We start from the raw sequence: 23,506 nt of genomic DNA, 5'->3' as shown, positions 1-23,506 counted from the left end.
TATATTCATAACCTTACGTTCTATATCATACTGGCTGCCGCTCAGCGTCATCTGCATTACAGGAGCTGAGCGGGAGCCTGAAGCTCGACAAATGTACCCCGCTGAGGCCCCCCACAACCATCAGAGAGGACCGAGCCCCCCGACCCTCCCTAATGGGGAATACCCCCCCTATTGGAGGACGGGAGGGAGACGGATCCGACCGTGCGAAGAGAAACTCGAGCAACTCAACGCACAGGGTGAGCAGACCGTGGCTTGACCCCACGACTACGCACACGCACAACCCGCATGCCACCAGGGAACGAACGGAAGGAACAAACCTCGTTACCGCCCCCAAAATCACGTGGTCGAGAGCAAACTCAACCCCGTGGCAAGGCCGTAGCAGCGGAGCGCGAAGGAAGACCCAGACCCACTGAAGGGACTGGATCCCGCGGAAAAATGGGGCCCGGAGAGGTCAATGACGCCACAGCATCAAGACCTCACCAGGCGGTCACTTAGTGACACCACCCCCCACATCGCCAGCGTATTCGGACAGGGCCCCTCCAAGAGCGGGCCCTTCCCCCCACTAGTACGCCGCCTGGCACACTGACCCTGACAAACTCAGGCAGTCAGCATGGCCATAACTTGAAGCACTCAAAAAGCTACACTACAGCGGAAGCAGGCAGCGCACCGGGGAGACAACCCCAGAGGGGGTCGATCCCTTAAACCAGGCAGCAGGCGTTTGACCGGAGCCTGGAGCACTGCGGACGAGACAGGCGCCAAAGGGGTCAACTGAAAACAGCACCCCGGCGGAAGGGGCGTATGCTGGCATTGTTGCGCACCATGACAAAGCCTCCACCAAAAAACCCCGACCCAGAGGGGCAGAGGCAGAGAAAGCTGACACGATTGGCAGGCGTCATGAACGTGCAGGGGCACACTCAACCGGGTAACCCGGGAGTTGACTCTGCTCCAACACACCAGGGAATCAACCACCCTCTTGGTACCACATGCAGTGGTTGTTCCTATAACCCAGGGGTCAGCAACCTTTTTGACATGGAGTGCCTGTTTGAAATATAGTTGTAACTAGTGTGCCTCAACAATATTCCATGCATTGTAATTTTTTTTTCTCATAATCAGGTCTTTTTAATGATAATTTTTACATTATTACATCATTATTGTTATTCTTATTATTAACAATATTATTATGATGGTTGTATCAACCCTAAATCTGAGTTGGGGGGGGGGGGGGGGAATGCAATGCAGACAAACAGCTGCATACAGTGCGACCATTTCACTCACATTTGCCCATTCATTTTTGGACACATCACACACCATCAGTGTGTGTACTGTACGTGTGCTGTCATAGCTCCACCTACAGGCCTAATGGAGAACACCAGGAGAACACCAGGATGTGAATGGAGGGTGAATGTGAGGTATATCGTGTAAATAAGTTTTGATTGATCGCAAGACTACACTGTAAAAAAATAAATAATAATAAGTTACCAGAACTTAAAAATATTTAGTTCAGTTACTGTGCATTAAGGTTTTCAGTTTTCAATCCATAATAAGTTAACAGAAAAATAAGTACACAACCACATTATTTCAACCTAATAAAACTATGTTTATTGTCATTGTTTTAAGAACACAAGTTGACTTGGTAATACTCACATTTTGAGTAAAAAAAATGGCTTTTAACATGTGCAATGTTCAATGAAATAGAAAAATAAATAATAAAATTTGTTGATTAATCCCACTGGTCACAATGGTGACCGTAATAATGTTTTTGTATAAGGCTCTGCAAATGTTACTGAATGTTGTAGCAATGTATTTCCAGCTAAATTGAAATAATAAACAAATAAAGGGTCCCAATTAAATATGTGGTAGTAAAAATAACCTGTGGGAGGATTTCAACAAGATAAATGCGACAACAGTGCAAAATATTTCACTAATATTTCAAAGCAAAAAAATAAATAAAAAATTATAATCTTTTATTTTTTTTTAATGCTGCCCCCTGTGCCTATGAAAATGCCTCTGCATAGGCACGCGTGCCTAGGGTTGCCTACCCCTGATATAACCCCTCAAGAAAAAACTCCAAAACACACCTGCGGGTATACACTGGCTATACCGCAGTACAAGTGTTTCAGTTTTCAAAAAGGGGTTATTCCAGGCCTACGGGTCGACGAAACACAACTTCGGACCGGGCCCGGCGGCTCGGGAAGCACACAGGGCTACCAGAGGAGGTCCATAAGACCACCCCAACAGCCCCCTCTTCACCATGCGTGAGAGAGGAGCGAAAATAATGGAGAACCAGCCCCTTCATGATAGCGCAGGGTACAACATGTACCCAACAAAGGGTCTCCATAACGCCCAACCCTGTGACACCCGGGCCGACGCGGCATTTTTTCCCCCGAAAAAAGCACAAGTCCCTCAGGGTACCAGAACAGCAGATCTGCGTCCCCGGCGGACAACGGGTTAACTGACCTGGACCAGCGTGACCAGAACCAGTCCCGTGCCCTAACCACGCCGACATCCCCACTCCAAGAGAGGGGGTAGGTACGCGTGTCGATCTAAAACATGAAAAGAGGGCGCCACCCAGGCGGTCCCATTCGTACCGCGCTCAGTGGCCCACCCCAAGGGCGTGAGACCCCTCTACCTATGTTTTGATCTATTCCGTTAACATCCCCCAGATATGAACGAGAATCCGTCAAGACCTAGTAACAGGCGCTCGGAAGAGAAAAACCTCCATCCCAGTTGCCCTATAAAAACGCTGTTTTAATAACAAGCAACCAAGGTGTACCAGCCTCATAAGATAAGATAAGATAAGATATTCATTTATTAATCCCCTTGGGGAAATCCGTGACACACACATACAGCTCAATTCTTATCAGAAACACCCCGAGCCAGCACTATGTACGCGTCGAGACCCAAACACATCAATGGATAGTCTAACAAGACACCAGACATTGTTCCTCCAAGTCGCCTGGGAGAACGACAAGGAGCCGTCGTGCTTCATGTTCTTTCCTCTTTTTATTTAAAAAAGAAAGAAACACCAACTGACATGAATCCCACGTGACGCGGCTGAGGGTAATTTCTTTTTCATTTTTACATCCCGCCACCCTCGCCACAGGGAGGAGACGGGAATCTCCAGAGAGACTTCCCACGCGAGCTGTATAGATTGAAAAGAAATATTGCAACATTGAGCTATGTAACACTTGGGTTAGGGCTCTCCGAGGAGGAGGCACTGAACCAATACACACTCAATAATCGAATCGAATACACACACAATAGAGCAGAACTCCTTTTTGAAGTTCTACTCACCTTGACAATCTGAGGAGGAGGCTCTGAAACTCTGAGGAGGCTCCCTCACTGGGAAGGAGAGTCCGAACTCACAGAAGGCACTTCTCCCTGAGGAGGAGCTTCGTGAGGAGGAGCTCTGACAACTCCCTGAAACAGATCCATAACATGGAACCTGAACAACTCACGGAAGTCTTACCAATAGAGACGCGTACTCTATGGCGGGGGAATTTCCGCGGTGCACACGCCCAATTTTTCAGGGCATGGGACCAGGAAATATAGCTTCACAGGTTAACTAACCCTCTTAGTTGTGAGTTCACCCACGTTTATAAACGTTACATGAACACACATGTTCTCATCACAACTAATCAGTTCATTTTTACACATGTAAAAAGCAACGCCGATTTTCTATGGAGAGAGAAGCTATACCAGTGACAAGACAATTCACACACAACATGCGTCGTATCCTCAATGTATTGCAGCAACACATGTTTTGGAAACATCGTTATTACAAAACATTTAGAAGGGAAGAAAAGAAGAAGTGTTTAAAGTCCGGTCAGGACTCCTACCTTCACCCTGAGCGCAGGCCGAGAGGACTGCAACACTGGTCAACGGGACACCGAGTCGAACCCAGCATCTCCTGCGTTGGTGACGAGGGTATGTCCGCTACGCCACCCAGCCGCCGTTCTCCATGTTGACGAAGTCCTCGCTGGCATGGCACCCGGGTGTAGGGTCGACTGACTACGACGTCATCTTTGACAGAGGATGTTAGAGTGTTTAAGGCATGTTATGGTCACAGTAACGTTCAACAGTGTAGCATTAAGCTAACAGCCATCCGACTGATAACAAGCTGACGTTTACTAGCCTAGTGAACACAACGAGCTAGCGCTGCAGCTAACAGCTGACTGGCTAACAACAGTAGGCCACAACTAGCGCGCCAGCTAAGCAACTATCACCTGAACTGTACACAACGACATAATAAGCCACACTTCAGATAGGCCGCTGCCTGCCCATCCAATTCCCGTATGGGCTGCAGCCGACTTGAGCATGGAACTCCCGATAACGAAGATCCATGCCCACTTTTCCTCGTGCTTTAGGGTGTACTTCCACATTCATGTGAAAGATGGGGCCTGCACGGGACAGAGAAGCATCCGCTCGTCCAGAGAATCCCGGGTTCAAACCAGGTCTCGGTCGCGGCCCACTAGGTTGACCATCATGGGCGTCAGACCAAGATCCTCCGTCCGCCGCTTAAGAAGCCGAGCAGAGGACCCCAATCCGGGGCCGGCCTTCGTAAAAATTGTCAGCTAACCCCCATAGCGTAAACAGACAACTAGTGCTCGCAAGCAAACAGTACTCACCCAGCTCGGAAGCAAACCGGCTTCTCACAACAGCCGGTGCCTCCCACAGTCCAGCTGTATGACCGGAGGTTCAATACCTATCCAGCCGCAGCAAGGATGACTGCAGGTGGGGAGTATATCAGCGGCACGAGCCCCTAATACGAAAAGCCGGTGGAGGTCAGAATGATCATCATCTTCCAGACACTCCAGTGACGAAGACAATATCGCCGTATTTTCTCGAAAATAGTGAGAGAGAAAATAAAGATATAATGTCAACGTATCTCCTTATCTTCCGTTTTCCTTTCAACTTTCTTCAGCTTAACCTCGTCAAGTGATGTATACAACAGGCACTTCCTTGTGGTGAAAGTGAAGAAGGAGGCGAGTAGGTGACCACACACCTGCTTATGAAGGTAGCGGATAGGGGTGTGGCCAGACGAATGTTGGTATGTAAAGGTACATTGTGGATTTTTATTCAGTGCATATGCACGAAGTGAGGTTAGTGCAGATGACGCTGAGCGGCAGCCAGTATGATATAGAACCTTCTGTAATGTGGTAGTGAAAGGTTAACCTTCTATAGTGTGGTAGTGAAAGGGTTAACCTTCTGTAGTGTGGCAGTGAAAGGGTTAACCTTATGTAGTGTGGAAGTGAAGGGGTTAACCTTCTGTAGTGTGGTAGTGAAAGGTTAAGTTTAAGTTTTAAGTTTTAAGTTTATTTGGATCCCCATTAGCCACAGCAGTGCTGGGGCTATTCTTCCTGGGGTCCATAACACATAAAATACAGTTACAGACGTATACACTCACAACATTTACATGTCATACAGACAATTAAAACAACAATAAAAACCCTTATACACTCATAACATTTACATGACATACAGACCATTAAAACAACAATAAAAACCCTTATACACTCACAACATTTACATGTCATACAGACAATTAAAACAACAATAAAAACCCTAATCAAATTCATAATACAATATAAAAATATATACGCCTTATGAATTCATAATACAATACAATAATACCTACTCATAATTAATTCATAATACAATACAGCATAATATACTATTTAGCTTTTACATACATTATCTATGTTCATATCAGCCAATTATACAATATTTTAATAATATATCCCTATCAGACACATGCCTTTTCATCCATATATACCTATCTCTTTATCAGACACATACATTTTCATTTACGTACACACTATCTATTAGGGAATGTAAATTTCTTTGGTTGAAAATGTTGTTTTACCACGATTTTGAAACGGCATTTACTATTCTCCTGCTTAACATGTCTGGGAAGAGAGTTCCATTCCTGCATACCACGGAACATGACAGTTCGCTTCATTGCATTCAACCTCACTTTTGGAAGTGTAAAACCTTGTGCAGAAGCATGTCTGGTGGAATGGTTGTGTCTGTCAAGACTTATTGATAAATTGTTATATAAAATTGAGGGGATCTTTGTAACAAGAATATTCCTAGTGAATACAAGGAGTGAGCAGAGTAATTTATGTTTGACAAGTAACCAAGTTAAACAACTGTGCATCGCTGCAACATTAGTTCTGTACTCACAGCGAAGCGCTATACGTGCTGCTTTGTTTTGTACCATTTGTAATTTTTTCAGTTTATTCGTCGTTACATTCGACCATACTGCAGGACAATAGTCAAGATTTGACAAAACCAGAGCTTGAATTACCTGTTTGATAGAATTTAGTGGTAACAAATGAGCACATCTTTTAACAACAGAAATCCCTCTTCCCATTTTCACTACTATATTGTTTATATGGTGTGACCATGACAATTTACTGTCTAATGTTACCCCTAGGAGTTTAGTCTCCTGGACTTGATTAATTACCACATCACTTATCAAAAGTTTCAAGACTGGGTTCGTTCTTAGAGTATGGTTTGAACCGAAAATGATGCTACTTGTCTTTGATATGTTTAGAACTAGTTTGTTATTCTTTATCCATTCCATCACTGATTGCAACTCTGCCTTTAGGACCGTATTTAATTCATTGGCTGTTGAGGCTGATGTGTAAATCGTTGAATCATCCGCATACATAGAAATATAGGACTTTTGTAGTGTGGTAGTGAAAGGTTAACCTTCTATAGTGTGTTAGTGAAAGGGTTAACAGTCTATATAGTGTGGTGGTGAAAGGGTTAATGTTGATGGTAGGCCTATTTGATGTATGTTATGTGTGATAACCTTTTTGATCACTTTAGGTTGATGCCCTTTTTTAACATCTTAGCCAGGGACTACAGATGAAATCGAAAGGTTATCCTATAACCTAGTTATATGAATACTGGCTGAGCGTCTCGCTCTTCGCCATTATGAGATATCTCTTATCTCCTAGCACCTACTGTGCTCACGAACAAACAAATGCACTCACATGCACGTGACCAGGCCACGCCCCGCGTCCTACTATATGACGCCGGACATGGTCACACTCTACCTTCCTCAGAAAAAGTTTCCAACACTGAAAACCCAACCAAGGGACCTCAGGGCGCTAAGAGCGAGACGCTCAGCCAGTATTCATATAACTAGGGGGGGGGGGGGGGGGGGAGCGAGCAAGAGCATAGGTATTGTATTGCATTTATTATGGGTAAATCTTTTAATCTACATTTATTTTGATTTAAGTACTGGACTGTCATTATTGTCATTATTGTGTCAATCATAGTCCTGTGATTTATTGTGGATTTCCATTGTTTATGTATTGTGTGTCTGGTTTTATGTAAAAAAAGGGGAAAAAAAAATTTGTTAAAAAAAAAGGATAAGCTTTCGTTATATTATCATACTGGCCAATCGCGTCTCGCTCTTCGCCATTATGAGATATGGGGCAGAGCAGACACGTGGCCCGACAAGTGTACCCCCTGAGGGCCCGTAAGCCCCAACCAGGGAGGAGGGGAGTCCCGTCCACCCGCCCGTCCTAACGAAGGGGGGGGAGGCAGTCAACTCCACCAAAGTGTGAAAAAAAGGGGGAACCAGAGACCCCTGAAAAATGCACAGCACAGGGGGGACCACGTGTGAAACATCACCCCGTGGCACACACCTACACACCCCTGCTAGCCCACCAAATGGCGGGATGCAGGAGAGGTCCCAGACCTCAGAACCGCCTGGGAGACAGAACCCCCAGTCATGTCCACGAGGTAAAACTTAACGAAGGGACCCGGGGAGGACCAGGAGGCCGCAGCACAGATGTCCTCCACCAAGGCCCTAACATGAGTGGAGTACGCCCTGATGCCCCCAGGGGGGCCTGTCCAGCCAACGTGTAGCAAAGGGCAATGCCCTCGCACAACCAATGTGACAGGCGCTGCTTGGACAAAGCCTCACCTGCGCGAGGGCCACCGTAACAAACAAACAGTTGATCGGAAGCCCTGAGATCCCGCGTCCGACTGAGGTAAAACCCCAGTGCACGGACAGGACACGACAGATGAAGGCTCGCCTCTAACCCACTAGCATGAGGAGGCGGATAAAACGCCTGAACCGCAATATCCCTGGAGCGAAAAGAGCTCTGGATATTCTTTGGCACGAAGACTGGATTAGGCCTCAGAGTCGCACCGCTATTGGCCCGAATAGACAGGCACTCAGGCCGCACCGAGAGAGCACACAGATCACCCACACGCTTAGCGGAGGTGATGGCCAGAAGGAACGCAGTCTTAAAAGACAGCTGCTCCAATGGCGCTTGCTCAAGAGGCTCAAACGAGGCCTCCGACAACCGGCCCAGGACCAGTTGGAGGTCCCAACTCGGAGACAGAGAACGTCCCACCGGCTTGAGATGCAGAGCGCCAAGCAGGAAACGTTTCACAAGAGGGTGGCTGAACAACGTACCGCCCCCAAAACCCACATGACAAGAGGTTATAGCTGCGGCGTATACCCTCACCGTCGAGGCCGACAGTCTACCCAGGATAGACTGGAGGAAGGAAAGAACAGCGTCCAGGGGGCAGGACACCGGATCCCAGCCCCCAACCTTACACCACTCTTGAAAAGCACGCCACTTACCCGCGTAAACCGCGATAGTGGACGGAGCGCGCGCGTTCCGGATGGTGTCGACCACAGTAGCGTCAAGACCCATCCCCTCCAGACTCACCCTCTCAGCAGCCAAACCTTCAGTGGCTGCCCCAGAACAGGGAACAGACACAGAGATCCGTGTGCCTGAGAGAGGGCCCGTGGCAACCAAGGAACAGGCCACGGCGGGGCTACCAAGAGCTGGATCAGGACCGGGAACCATACAGCCATGCCCCGGTCCGGCGCGATCAGGATCAAAGTCCTGCGCTCCCGAAGTATCCCCTCCAACAGCTGAGCTATCAGGTGTATGGGGGGGAACGCGTACAGAATCCCGGGCGGCCATGGATACATCGAGAAGGCATCCACCCCCAGGGGCACTGGTGAGACTGTCTGCTCACAAACAGATCCACTGTGGCCTCCCCAAATCGGTCCCAGACCTGTCTGACTATGTCTGGACGTAGTCCCCACTCGTCGGGATGAGGACCGCCCGCGACATCACATCCGCGCCCACATTCTCCTTGCCAGGGATGTGGAGCGCCCTCAGGCTGCGCAGATTGAGAGACGCCCATAGCCAGAGCTCGACCGCCGCCCGGTACTCCCTGTCTGTTGATATACGACGCTGTCGTCGTGTTGTCCGTCCTGATCAACACATGCTCGCCCACCACCAGGTGGCCGAACTGCTTGATGACCAGAAGGACCGCCTATAATTCCAACACATTGATATGCAGTGCAGACAGAGTAGCATGGCACGTCCAGCTGCCCCCTACTGCGTTGGTCCGACACGTCCCCCCCCATCCCGTGAGGGAGGCGTCGGTGAAGACCGTGACGTGCGACAGCCTGCAGCCCATGGAGATCCCGCTGGTGAGGGTACCAGTCCTCCCCCAGTGGTCGAGATCCCCCAGTATTGACATGGGAACCTTCAGTCGTTTCCACTTGCCTCTCACCAGGTCTATTTCATACTGGAAAACCACCTCTGAAGCCTCCTCATAAATAGGAGGCCAAGAGGGACCACATAGTGAGCAGATGCCATCATACCGAGCAGGCGCATCACGGACAGCGCTGTAACCGTCCTGCCAGGACGGAGCCCCCTGAGCGCGCAGAGAATATCCACTCGCCATCGCTCTGAGAGGGTTGCGCTCATGGGCCTTGAGCTTAGAACCAAGCCCAAGTACTCCACCTGTTGACTGGGAAGAGGAGTACTCTTCTTCCAGTTCACAGCAAAACCCAGACTGGTGAGGAATTACAGCCTGGTATGAGACCTGGCGACCTCCTCCGACCGGCTGAGGAGCAGAATGTCGTCGAGATAGAAAAGTATCCCCTGACGACGTAGATGCTCCAGCGCGGTCTCTACGCACTTGGTGAATGTGCGAGGGGCCAGAGAATAGCCGAACGGCAGCCTCTGGTATTCCTACGCTACACCCTGAAAAAGGAAGCAAAGGAGTTTTCGCCGGAGGTTCACCAGCCCCTGGAATCTTCTCGGCACATCCTAACAGCGCATCGGGCCTGTCCTGGGGTTTCCTCATCTCGTGACAGCGGATCGAGGGACATCGCGCAATGGTTAGCAGTCGAGCTACATCACGCACAGGTAGGGCCTGTGCTAACAGGCATTGATACTAGCACGAGTGATACTGCTCGTTGTCCCGTGAGACAGCCGAGTTATGTATTGGCGCGAGGGGCAGGATATTTGGGTAAACATGGTCGTCATGACTCTGAATTGGATGTTTTCCCAGCTATCCTGGAGCGTCCGGCTAATGCTAATGCTACGATGCTGGGTCACTGTTCCTTTGTTCCCCGCCGTGGGCTGTCGCCACTCTTCCCTCCTCTTAACCGGTTCATTGCTGAAGGTCAATCGGTGTCTAATGTGGGGGGTTTTGCTGAGGCTTATTTACCCTTTATACGGGTGGATGGGCTCAGGCTGACAACAGGGCGCAAGGCAGGTGTGCCGTGGCTTGAGGGCCAGGTAGCATCGGTCCTTTGCCCTGGCATGGTTGAACGGTGTCCCACCCGGAAGCCGACGCCAGAGGGCGAGTCGGCCCGGCAGGTGGCTGTATGGGCTGATGAAGTTTATACCGGCGCAGGACGGAATTTAGCGGCGACCAGTGTCATTGCTCAGTTGACTGCTTTTCTGTCCACAATGGTTAGGGCCAGTCGACGTCGAAAACGTGCGTGTTTTTGGGGTTATACAGCTTTTAACTCAGTCGCAAGCTATAACCGCAGGGAGGACCAGGATGCTATCAACGCTTGTTCATAGACATCTTTGGTTGGAGCAGTCTTCCTTTGAGGAGGAGAAAAGGCTAATCCTCCTCAGGGCTCCCCTCTCCGCAGAGGGACTCTTTGGTTTTTCCGCAGGAGCACAAGCGGTATTTGACCTAGGCCCCACACCACCTCACACCACGCAGCCAGAGGTGAGGGTGCGGCCTCGCCAGCGACTGTGGCGAGGCCCCCGACCAGCGGCCATGTTTCCCCCGCCTGAGGTACCCTGGACACAAAGAAGAGGAAGGTAGAGTGTGACCATGTCCGGTGTCATATAGTAGGACGCGGGGGCGTGGCCTGGTCACGTGCATGTGAGTGCATTTGTTTGTTCGTGAGCACAGTAGGTGCTAGGAGATAAGAGATATCTCATAATGGTGGGGCGGCTACGTGGCGTAGTGGGCAAGGCGCTCGCCACGAATGACGGAGACGCTGGGCTTGCCTGTTCGAGCCCAGCGCTCCACATTGCTTTCAGTTTAGCTGGTCGTTCATACTAATACACATTGGCCGTATTAGGGGGTGGGAAACTGATGGGTGGGGATCGGGCGTTGTGGACAGCGACTCCTACAGGTCGGTTGGTGCGCCTGCGCAGTAGAATCAGGAAGTGTCGGGGGCAGCGTGAGCCTCCCACGCGTTACTCCTCGCCACTGAGAGATCGAGCTGCGCAGGTGAAAAGATGCGACTGCTGTTACCTCAAGTACCGGAGGGGACTTGTACTATGTATGACTTAGTCCACATTGCAGCCGGCTTGTGGGAGGCAAGAAACAGCGTTCGTGACAGGGGAGGGTTGAATTGGATGATACGAAATTGGGATGGGAGAAAATATAGAAAAATGGGAGAAAAAGTGGATACAAAAAAAAAGAGATATCTCATAATGGCGAAGAGCGAGACGCGATTGGCCAGTACGATAATATAACTAGCCTTCTGGCTAATTCTGGCGTATTTAAATTTTTAATGTTGATTAATATGCACTGTCCCTTTTGCGAATAAACTTAAACTTAAACCAAAAGCCCAACCAGGAGCCATGGAGATGTCAGTGCTTCATACCATCATGGGGAAGACGATGGCATAATTGGAGGTCTTGATGATCCACAGCATGACGAGACAGGTGAGCTGGATGGTGGTGAAGAGGTGTACCTTCCTCAGGGGGACGTGCCGCAGGTAGATGAAGTCTGGCTGGTGTTTGCCCGGCATGCCGAACAGCTTCAGACGGTCAAACAGCTGTGGAGGTGGAGAGATTCACAGTCATATGTGAGACACTACGTCATATCATATGGCATCATACCAGATCATTATTTTATCATATGGAATCATACCAGATCATATTTTATCATATGGCATCATATCAGATCATATTTTATCATATGGCATTCATAGCGTATTATGGATAAATTGATAGGACGCGTAGTGCAGGTCAATTGTGATAACGTATAAATGGTACAGTATGTTGTCTATTTTATGATTATTGTCTATTTTATACTCATTATATGTCTGCACTATATGCATTGCTTTTATTTAGTCAATTCTCTGCTCATTTTATGCCTGTCTATATATATATATATATTTTTTTTTTATCTCTCTTTCTCCGATTTTCTCTGTTTTTCTCCCCGTCCCTATTTAGTCGTTGTGCCAATTCCCCCCCTTCCCCTACCTGGTTGTTGTGCGCATGTTCTCCTACTGGTCGGTACAAGGGAACCCTGAAGTATCCGCACGCTTCCTCCGACACGTGCGGCGACAGCCAGTGGCTCTCTTCTCACCTGGCAGCGAGGGCTCTCATTGGTGAAATGTAACGCGTGGGAGGTCACGCTGCCTTCCTCAAGTCCTGCCTCCGCTGAGCAAGCGCCCAGACCTGACCTGTAGGCGTCGCTGTCCACAACGCCAGTTTCCCACACACGGCTTCCCTCCCCCTAACCCAGCCAAACGAGTGAGTATAGCGATCAGCCCAAGCCAAGGCAATGCTGACTCCGGGAGTCGAGTGCCTGTCTATATTTTAGTGCTGTCAATTCCTTGGGTCGATTAAAAAAATGTATCTAATTAATTACAGGATTTGTAATTAATTAATCTAATTAATCGCATTTTAATCGCATAACCATTTTATGCCTGATATTCTATATTATATAATCATATTCTATATTCTATAATCATATTTCAAATTGCATGTGTCTGGATGGCAGAATTCAGTACTGTATCTACAAAACCTTCTGTTTAATCATCTTCCATCTATTAATTTGCTTAGATTTTTAAGGTCTGGTCAATTTAGTAATTTGAGCATGGTGTTATTCACAGTCAAAGATAAAAAAAATTATTGATATTCTCATTTGGTTCATTACAATTTACTCAAAATAAAATGTTCAATCAATCACCACGCAGATTGATTGAATGAAAATGTTATTAACAGATTGCAGAATGGGTACAATACAGTACGGCTCAATACACACAATTGTTAAGGGGATGCAGACCAGAGAAAGACTTTCGTCTTGTTTACATCAGGGTCCCCAATTTTCAATTCATAATGAATTGTAAGTAAGGGTGCAACTTGCACCGTGTAATCCATTCTTTGTGGATCTAGCCCACAGTATTTCTGACACTGGGAATACATTCCCTGAGATCCATAGATGTCCCTAGAATCAGATACCAAGAACAGCAAATGGCCATATTAAAAAAAAAGTCTGTAAATGTGTATTCTACATTCTTATGGAATGAATGAGATACAAAAAATTATATAAAAAAAAAGAAAGAAAAATAGTAATTAATTTTGAGTTAATTTTCATAACGCGATAATTTGCTGTGTAATTAATTAATCTAATTAACGCGATAAACTGACAGCCCTACTATATTTATAACAATTTTATGCCTATGTCTATTTTATGTCTACATTACTGCTGTGAGGCACTTTGGGCTGCAATTCTTGTATCAAAGAAAATAAAGTGTATTATAGACCTGTTCACTGTCCACGTCAGACTCAGTGTGTGTGTGCATCAAGGGGGCAAAAGGAAGTAATCCTGGTCAGAACAACAGGGCAGACTACAATATATTTGCATGTGTTAGCCATGCTAGCGATCTAAATAACCAATCCATGCCAGAGCTAGATATGTAAAAGGTGAAAGACTCACACTCACAGCCATGCTGATTTGGCTAAATGACATCAGCCATTTTCTATTGAAACAACTTTTAGTCAGGGGAGTGTCATGGTTTCTCCATAGAGCCATACTTTTTTAGCGCAGCAGCTCGCGCAGGTAGAGGGCAACTTAGTCACATGACTCAGTTGGTATTGCTGATTGGCTCGAACATGGTATGTTTGTATACAGCGAACAGGTCTATTATTAGACACCCATACATATTGACTGAACCTTAGGTTGATAAAGTGCATGTAATAAGTAGCCCATCTGGCATTACCTGAATGCCCCGGAGAGAAGAGGCTCCCATGTAAAGGAATATTCCGTACAACACAGGCATTGGAATGAACTGCAGCGACACAAGAGGCATAAAACATAACATTGTTAACATTTCAGGAAGAGACGTTATATCTGAACACAATATCAGGCCATGTTATACATCTGAACACAATATCAGATCATGTTATACATCTGACCACAATATCAGACCATGTTATACAGAATATATAATTAATATAAACAGAATGGTAAATGGTGCATTTATATATGACTTTTATCCAATTTCTTGTTCCTCACATTCACCCATTCACTCACACATTCACACACCGACGGTGGAGGCGACCATGCAAGGTGCCAACCTGCTCATCAGGAGCAGTTAGGGCTTAAGTGTCTTGCTCAAGGACACTTCGTTGCGCTGCCCGGGAGAAGTGGGAATCGAACCGGGAACCTTCCAATCACCAGATAGCCGCTCTACCTCCTGAGCCACTGTCGCCACAATAACAAATAGAACTAGTGAATCTCGCATTATTGTACATGCTATCATACAGAGTTATATGGGTTATATACAGGTATAAGTAGGTATATAGAAGGCTTATGTGCAGGTATATTCAGACAGATGTGGATGTATATATATATATATATATATATATATATATATATATATATATATATATATATATATATATATATATATATATATATATATAATAAACATAAAACATAAAGTTTGGACATTTGTTTTTGGTAGATTATTTCTCTGTTGTAACAATGCTTCTTGGCAATACATTTTATACCGTTGGAAAGCCTGTTTATTTACCTTTTAAATGGTGCCCCATTTGTAAGGAACATGAATTTGTGGGATGAGCAGCCCAGCTGGGTATGTGGGTTGCTGTTTAATGTGTCTGAAGTGAATGTTAAATAAACACGTATCCAGGTTCTGACCTTCAGCACGGAGGTCAAATAAATACATATCTGTGTCTAAAGTTAATGTTAAATAAACACACATCTGTTTAAAGTGTATAAAGTGAATGTTAAATAAACACACATCTGTTTAAAGTGTCTAAAGTGAATGTTAAATAAACACACATCTGTTTAAAGTGAATGTTAAATAAACACACATCTGTTTAAAGTGTCTAAAGTGAATGTTAAATAAACACATCTGTTAAAGTGAATGTTAAATAAACACATATCTGTTTAAAGTGTCTAAAGTGAATGTTAAATAAACACACATCTGTTTAAAGTGTCTAAAGTGAATGTTAAATAAACACACATCTGTTAAAGTGAATGTTAAATAAACACACATCTGTTTAAAGTGTCTAAAGTGAATGTTAAATAAACACACATCTGTTTAAAGTGTCTAAGGTAAATGTTAAATAAACACACATCTGTTTAAAGTGTCTAAAGTTCTGTATCGTATGGCTCCGCTCGGCGTCACTACTGCACTGTACCTCGCTCGTGCACGCGCACTGAATAAAAAATTCCACAATGCACCTTTACATCCCAACATCCGTCTGGCCACACCCCCATCAGCTTACCTACATAAGCAGGGGTGGGGCCACACACTCGCCTCCTTCTTCGCTTTCACCACAAGGAAGTGCCTTCGGTAGATCCCCACTTGACGAGGTTGCTAGTTGAAGAAAGTTGGAAAACAAGAGATACGTTGACATCATATCTTTATTTTCTCTCTCACTATTTCTCAAGAAAATACGGCGATATTGTCTTCGTTACTGGAGTGTCTGGAAGATGATGATCATTCTACACCTCCACCGTTTTTTTCGTATTAGGAGTTCACGCCGCTGACATGCCTCCCAACTACAATCCTCCTTGCTGCGGCTGGATGGGGTAAGACCCTCCAGCAACACAGCTGGACTGTAGGACGCACCGACTGTTGTGAGAAGCGGTGGGTTCCAGGTTTGGTGAGTAATGTTTGCTTGCGAGCACCACTTGTCTGTTAGTGCTATGGGGGCTAGCTGACAATGTTTAAGAAAACCGGCCCCAGATTAGGGTCCTTCTGTTCAGCCTTTTAGGCGACGGCGGAGGATCTTGGTTTGAAGCCCATTATAGTCAACTAGTGGGCCTCGACCAGTAACTGGTGATCCCAGGATTCTCTGGACGAGTGGATGCTTCTCTGTCACCGTGTAGGCCCCATCTTTCATATACAAATGAGAGTATACCCTCACGAGGAAATGTGGGCATGGATGTTCGTTATCGGGAGATCCATGTTCAAGTCGGCTACAGCCCAGATGGGACTTGTGCTGGCTCCGCCGGATGTCTGGTAAAATCACCGTTGTAAACTGTGTTGACATCTCTTTTTCTCTTCTCTCTTAAAAGGTGAGGAGGGTTTCAGAACGGCGGCCTGTCTGAAGTGTGGCTTGTTATATCGTTTGTGTACAAGTTCGGGTGGTAGCTGCTTAGCAGATAGCTGCTTAGCTTGCGTGCTAGTTGTGGCCTACTGTGTTAGCCAGTCAGCTGTTAGCTGCGGTGTTAGCTCGCTGTGTTTACCAGACTAGTACACGTTAGCTTGCTGCTATCAGCCGAACGGCTGTTAGCTTAATTCTACACTGTTGAACGGTTTCTGTGACTATAACATGCCTTAAACACTCTGACTACGACGTCATCTTTGACAGAGGATGTTAGTCGAACCTACCCGGAGCCGGCCGGCGAGGACTGCGTCATCAAGGAGAACCGTAGCGGCGGGGAGCAGCGACGCTGCCCGTGTCGTCAAACACAGGATGCTGTGTTTACTATCGGGGCCCTGTTAGAGACTGCAGTTCGCTTGATCTGCGCTCTCGGTAGGAAGGTCCTGACCAGACCTTAAAACGCGTCTTCTTCCTTCCCTTCTAAATGTTTTGTAAATAACGATGTTTTCCAAAATGAGTGTTGCTGCACTACATTTAGGATACGACGCGAGTTGTGTGTGAATTGTCTTGTCACTGGTATTAGCTTCTCCATGCAAATCGGGTTGTTTGTTACAGATGTAAAAATTATCTGGTTGTTGTGTTGAGAAACATCATGTGTGTTCATGTACCGTGTACTCACAACTAAGGGGGTTAAACTAACCTATAAAGCTATGCTTAGTGACATATGAGTGAAGAATGAATTCTTTTCTCAGCCTGTAATGACAATGAACAGTGTGTTCACATATTAACAGGTTTACCTGTTCAACTGGCCGTATTAAGGGTAAGGTAGGAGAGGTGTTCCCCCCGGTTCCCTGGGGACTTCCTCACCCTCCTCTCAGACATGTTGTTTACAATATATTGTGTCACTGTGTGGTGGGATACGATGTAACCTTTGGCTTGATTGCTGGGGTTGTGCTAAAACTGCTTGAGGAACTGTATTTTCCTAAAAGAAAAGATTGTTTGGTCACTTTTCATGTGTGCTTAGCAAGGCCTGTGGCCGATACTAATCGAGAATTGTGTATTCTCTCATTATGAAAAACGGCGTTCCTCTGTGGAGTGTATTGCCATTTTTTGTGGTGGTAAAGGGTTGTGTGTATCTTGTGATCTACAACTGGGTTGGGTTGGCCATAGAAGCACATGTGTAAGTCTGGTACCGGGGCTCTTAAGGGGGCCCTCTCTATTCTGTGTTTTTTCCTTAGTAAAAATCAGATAGCAGGTTGGCACATGAGCTGTGTGAAGCTGTTAGACGCTTCATGTAGCTGACTATGACTGTGTCATACTCTTTTTTGTCGTTACATCGTATCATGGGTGTGGGGTCGTAAAGGGGTGAACTGGTAATCCTTTCCTCCCCTTCTTTGATGGGCAGGGGTTAAGACCTCCTGTCCTTCAAGGTTCCTGTCACGTTGCTGTTCGGCCCTGGAATATTGGGCGTGTGCACCGCAGAAATTCCCCCACCACAGAGTACGTCACTGTGCGCGTCTCTGTTGGTAAGACTTCCGTGAGCTGTTCAGGTCCATATGATGGATCTGTTTCAGGGAGGGGTCAGGGCTCCTCCTCACGAAGCTCCTTCTGTGAGTTAGGACTCTCCTTCCATGTGAGGGAGCCTCCTCAGAGTGCAGAGCCTCCTCCTCAGATTGTCAAGGTGAGTAGAACTCCAAAAAGGAGTCCTGCTCTATTGTGTGTGTATTCGATTCAATTAGATTATTGAGTGTGTATGGGTTCAGTGCCTCCTCTTCGGAGTTGCCCTAAAACCAAAATTTTACATGGCTCAATGTTGCAATATATTCTTTTCAATCTATACAGCTCGCGTGGGAAGTCTCTCTGGGGATTTCCGCCTCCTCCCTATGGGAGGGTGGTGGGATGTAAAAATATAAAAAAATGTACCCTCAGCCTGCGTCACGAGGGATTCATGTCAGTCTGTGTTCTTTCTTTTTTGAATAAAAAGAGGAAGGTACATGAAGCACGACGGCTCCGTGTCGTTCTCCCAGGCGACTTGGAGAAACAATGTTTGGTGTCTTGCTAGACTATCCATTGATGTGTTTGGGTCTCGACGCATACATAGTGCTGGCTCGGTGTGTTTCTGTTACAGGATCACACAGGGGCTAAGTGCGCCTTGGTTGCTTGTTTAAAACAGCGTTTTTATAGGGCAACTGGGATGGGGTTTTGTCTCTTCCGAGCGCCAGTTTACTAGGTTGTCTCGATGAATTCTCGTTCATATCTGGGGGATGTTAACAGAATAGATCTGAACATAGGTAGAGGGGTCTCACGCCCTTGGGGTGGGCCACTGAGCACGGTCTAACTGAGGACCGTCTGGGTGGCGCCCTCTTTTCATGTTTTAGATCGACACGCATACCTACCCCCTCTCCTGGAGTGGGCATGTCGGCGTGGTTAGGACACGGGACTGGTCTGGTCACGCTGGTCCAGGTCAGTTAACCCGTTGTCTGCCGGGGATGCAAATCTGCTGTTCTGGTACCCCAAGGGACTTTTTTCGGGGGGGAAAATGCCAGGTCGGTCCGGGTGTCACAGGGTTAGGCGCTATGGAGACCCTTGTTGGGTACATATTGTACTCTGCACTGTCGTAATGGCTTATGGCCGTGCCAACCTGTACACGCCCGATCTCGTCCGATCTCGGCCGCTACGCAGGTTTGGTCCTGGTTAGTACTTGGTTGGGAGACGGCCTGGGAATACCAAGTGCGGTGTGCTTGGGGCTGGCTCCATTATTTTTGCTCCTCTCTCACGCGTGGCGAAGAGGCGGCTGTTGGGGTGGTCTTGGACCTCCTCTGGCAACCCTGTGCTTCCCGTGCTGCCGGGCCCGGTCCGAAGTAATGTTTCGTCGACCCGTGGGCCTGGAATAACCCTTTTTTGAAAACTGAAACACTTGTACTGCGGTATAGCCAGTTATGCCCGCAGGTGTGTTTTGGAGTTTTTTCTTGAGGGGTTATAGGAACAACCACCGCATAGGGTAACGACAAGGTGGTTGATTCCCTGGTGTGTTGGAGCAGTGTCAACTCCCGGGTTACCCGGTTGAGTGTGCCCCTGCACGTTCATGACGTCTGCCAATCATGTCAGCCTTCTCTGCCTCAACCCCTCTGGGTGGTTTTTTCTTAATGGAGGCTTGGTCATGCAACAACGCCAGCATACGCCCCTTCCGCCGGGGGGGCTGTTCTCAGCTAAACTCCTTTGGCGCCTGTCTCGTCCGCAGTGCTCCAGGCTCAGGTTACAGCCTGTTGCCTGGTTTCCCCGGTGCGCTGCCTGCTTCCGTTGGTTAACCTTTTTTGTGTGCTTACGGCCATGCTGACTGCCTGTTCTGCAGGGTCAGTGTACCAGGCGGTGTGCTATTGGGGGGAAAGGGCCCGCTCTTGGAGGGGCCTTATCCGAATACGCTGGCGATGTGGGGGGCGGTGTCACTAAGTGACCGCCTGGTGGGGTCTTGATGCCTGGCGTCATTGACCTCTCCGGGCCCCCGTTTTCCAGGGGATCCAGTCCCTTCAGTGGGTCTGGGTCTTCCTTCGCGCTCCGCTGCTACGGCCTTGCCACGGGGTTGGGTTTGTTCTTGACCGTGATTCTGGGGGCAGTAACGAGGTTGTTCCTTCCGTTCGTTCCCGGGTGGCATGCGGGTTGTGCGTGTGTGTAGTCGTGGGGTCAGGCCACGGTCTGCTCACCCTGTGCGTTGAGTTGCTTGAGTGCCTCTTCGCACGGTCGGATCCGTCGCCCTCCCGTGATCCTCCAATAGGGGGGGTGCCCTCCATTAGGGGGGGTCGGGGGGGCTCGGTCCTCCCTGATCTGATGGTTGTGGGGGGCCTCAGCGGGGTACATTTGTCGGCCGATGGCTCTCGCTCGGCCTCCCTTGTGCAGTAGTGACGCAGAGCGGAGCCATACGATACAGAACGTTAGGTTATGGCTATAACCAAGTTCTGTGAGTATTGGTGACGCCCGGCGTCAGACGCCACTGCGGCCCTTGATCTCGCCTTGTGGTGAAAGCTTGGGAAGGAGGCGAGTGTGTGGCCCCACCCCTGCTTATGTAGGTAAGCTGATGGGGGTGTGGCCAGACGGATGTTGGGATGTAAAGGTGCATTGTGGAATTTTTTATTCAGTGCGCGTGCACGAGCGAGGTACAGTGCAGTAGTGACGCCGAGCGTCACCAATACTCACAGAACTTGGTTATAGCCATAACCTAACGTTAATGTTAAATAAACACACATCAGTTTAAAGTGTCTAAAGTGAATGTTAAATAAACACACATCAGTTTAAAGTGTCTAAAGTGAACGTTAAACATGTGTCTGACCTTCAGCACGGAGGTCATGAAGACGGAGCAGCCCATCAGGGTGAAGATCAGCAGGCCGGTGAAGCGCTGCTCGCGGATCCCCAGGAACTTGGGCTGCTCCCCGGGGGCCGAGCACTCGGACTCCAGCTTCAGGCTGTTGACGTGGGAGATGGAGAGGACGGTCGCCGCCACGAACCAGGGCAGGCCCATCAGGGAGCACACGCCCAGCATCACCCCCACCACGAACAGGTCCAGGTGGTACCCGCAGCCTTTCTGAGGACAGACGCGGAGTAGAACACGCTTTTTATATATATATAAAGTATATATGAATGAATGAAAGATTTTTATTTTCGAATAAGTATAAAAACTAAAATATATCTGGGCGGCTGATTGGCGCAGTGGCCAAGGCGCTCGCCTCTAACACAGGAGACGCTGGGTTCGAGCCTAGCTCTCGGCGTTGCTACCGGCTGGCCGGTCGTTCATACTAACACAATTGGCAAGTGGAAAACCGGTGGGTGGGGATTTGACGTTGTGGACAGCGACTCCTACAGGTCGGTTTGGTGACGCGGTACGACGGTTCGAGCTGCTGCTGTGAAAAGAAGCGACAGGCTGCCTCCTCGTGTACCGGAGGGGACACGTGATGCAAGGCTTCTGTCCTCACTACAACCGACCTGTGGGAGGCATAGTCTAGCAACGTTCAAGACAGGGGAGGGAAGAATTGGATATACGAAATTGGGATGGGAGAAAAATAGAAAATGGGGAGAAAAAGTGGATACAAATATATATATCTGTTCATTTGACATATATACAGGTGCAGCTCAATAAATTTGAATATCGTGGAAAAGTTATTTTATTTCAGTAATTCAATTCAAAAAGAATTATAGATTCATTACACACAAAGTGAAATATTTCAAGCCTGTATTTGTTTTAAATTAGATGATTATGGCTTACAGCTCATGAAAGCCCAAAATTCAGTATCTCAGAAAGTTTGAATATTACATAAGACATAAATATTTCTTATATAGAAATGTCAGCCTTCTGAATAGTATGTTCATGTATGTTCACACAGTACTTGGTTGGGGCTCCTTTTGCACAAATTACTGCATCAATACAGTGGAATATATTGACTTTAGCACGATATTCTAATTTATTGAGCTGCACCTGTATATACAAAAGATAATAAAAAAAGACAACAAAAAGAGAAACAGATAAACAAATCATAGTTTACCCTGTTCGAAAAAGGAGTAGGAAGAAGTATACACTTTTATATATATAAATATAAATGGTAAATGGTGCATTTATATGGCAGCTTTTATCCAAAGCGCTTTACAATTTTTGTTCCGCACATTTCATCCATTCACTCACACATTCACACACCGACGGCGGAGGCAGCAGAGGAGCAGATAGGGTTTAAGTGTCTTGCTTGAGGACACTTCGACACGCTGCCTGGGAGGAGCGGGAATCGAACCGGGAACCTCCAGATTACCAGACGACCCGAGCCACTGTCGCCCCATGAAAGTTTATTATTATTATTATTATTATTATTATTATTATTATTATTATTATTATTATTATTATTATTATTATCTGTCTGCTCAGATATTCGGCGTGCAAATGGGTAAAATGTGAGGAACAAATTGTAAAGCGCTTTGGATAAAAGCTGTTATATAAATGCACCATTTACCATTTACCATTTTGCTGCCCAAGGTGCTTCACAGCAGTAATGTAGACGTAAAATAGACATAGGCATAAAATGGGCATAACATTGGCATAATTATAGACATGCATAAAATGAGCAGAGAATTGACTAAATAAAAGCAAAGCATAAAGTGTAGACCTATATGCGTTGGTGACTTTAAACCTCCGTAACACAGAAACCTCGGTTCCCAACCGGAGCTCTGGGAGTACCTTGAGTTTGTGTTCCTTCCGGTTGATGATGACGGCGGTGATCTGCTGGTCCATGAAGATGAGGATGGTGCAGAGCAGAGCCGGGACGACCGACACCACCGCCGTCCACCAGGGGTTGGGGCCCAGCGGGGAGATGAACCAGCCGCGGTCGTCTCTGGTCGGCTGTTAATAGATCAATCAATCAATCAATCAATCAATAAAATGTATTTATATAGCACATTTAAACATGACACCTGTTAACCAAAGTGCTTCACATAGGATGCTTGGTTCATACACATACAGCCTATGCGTATCACCGCTGCTTTGTTAGGCGCGGGGGGGGGGGGGGGGGGGGGGGGTTTGGGAAGGCGAGACGAGACATCAGCATCCTGGTGCCCCCCCAGCCACAGTGTAGCTCTGCTGCCATGTAGGCGCGGAGCACCCACGGGAGGGGGGGGGGGGGGGGTCGGGGGCGGGGGGTAGGATTGGGAGGGCGAGATGAAGACAAGATACAGTATATATTCCTTTATTAATCACCTTGGGGGGACTTTGAGCATCATAGCAGCATGGGGGGAGGGGGGAGGTAATAGTAGAAAGGTGGCGACAGTGGCTCAAGAGGTCGATCGGTCGTCTGGTACTCGGAAGGTTCCCGGTTCGATTCCCGCTCCTCCCGGGCACCGTGTCGGAGTGT

At 47.4% G+C, this 23,506-nt stretch overlaps 1 protein-coding gene across 1 annotated transcript in view; it reads right to left on the bottom strand.

Moving 5' to 3' along the window:
- Positions 1 to 23,506, bottom strand: part of slc4a10b (solute carrier family 4 member 10b) — a gene marked incomplete at both ends in the record, with an annotated part of 308,140 nt that overhangs the window by 34,542 nt on the left and 250,092 nt on the right. Inside the window, 4 exons of the mRNA XM_084311423.1 lie at positions 11,918 to 12,091; positions 14,267 to 14,335; positions 20,950 to 21,201; positions 22,837 to 22,998. Of these exons, the coding sequence (XP_084167549.1) occupies positions 11,918 to 12,091; positions 14,267 to 14,335; positions 20,950 to 21,201; positions 22,837 to 22,998 (657 nt within the window). The remainder of the gene's footprint in view (positions 1 to 11,917; positions 12,092 to 14,266; positions 14,336 to 20,949; positions 21,202 to 22,836; positions 22,999 to 23,506) is intronic.

Source organism: Notolepis coatsorum (genome assembly GCF_963971535.1).
Source record: "Notolepis coatsorum genome assembly, chromosome: 3".
NCBI classification, from domain to species: Eukaryota; Metazoa; Chordata; class Actinopteri; order Aulopiformes; family Paralepididae; genus Notolepis; species Notolepis coatsorum.
Note: the sequence above shows the minus strand (reverse complement) of the source record. Positions and strands in the feature narration are given on the sequence as shown.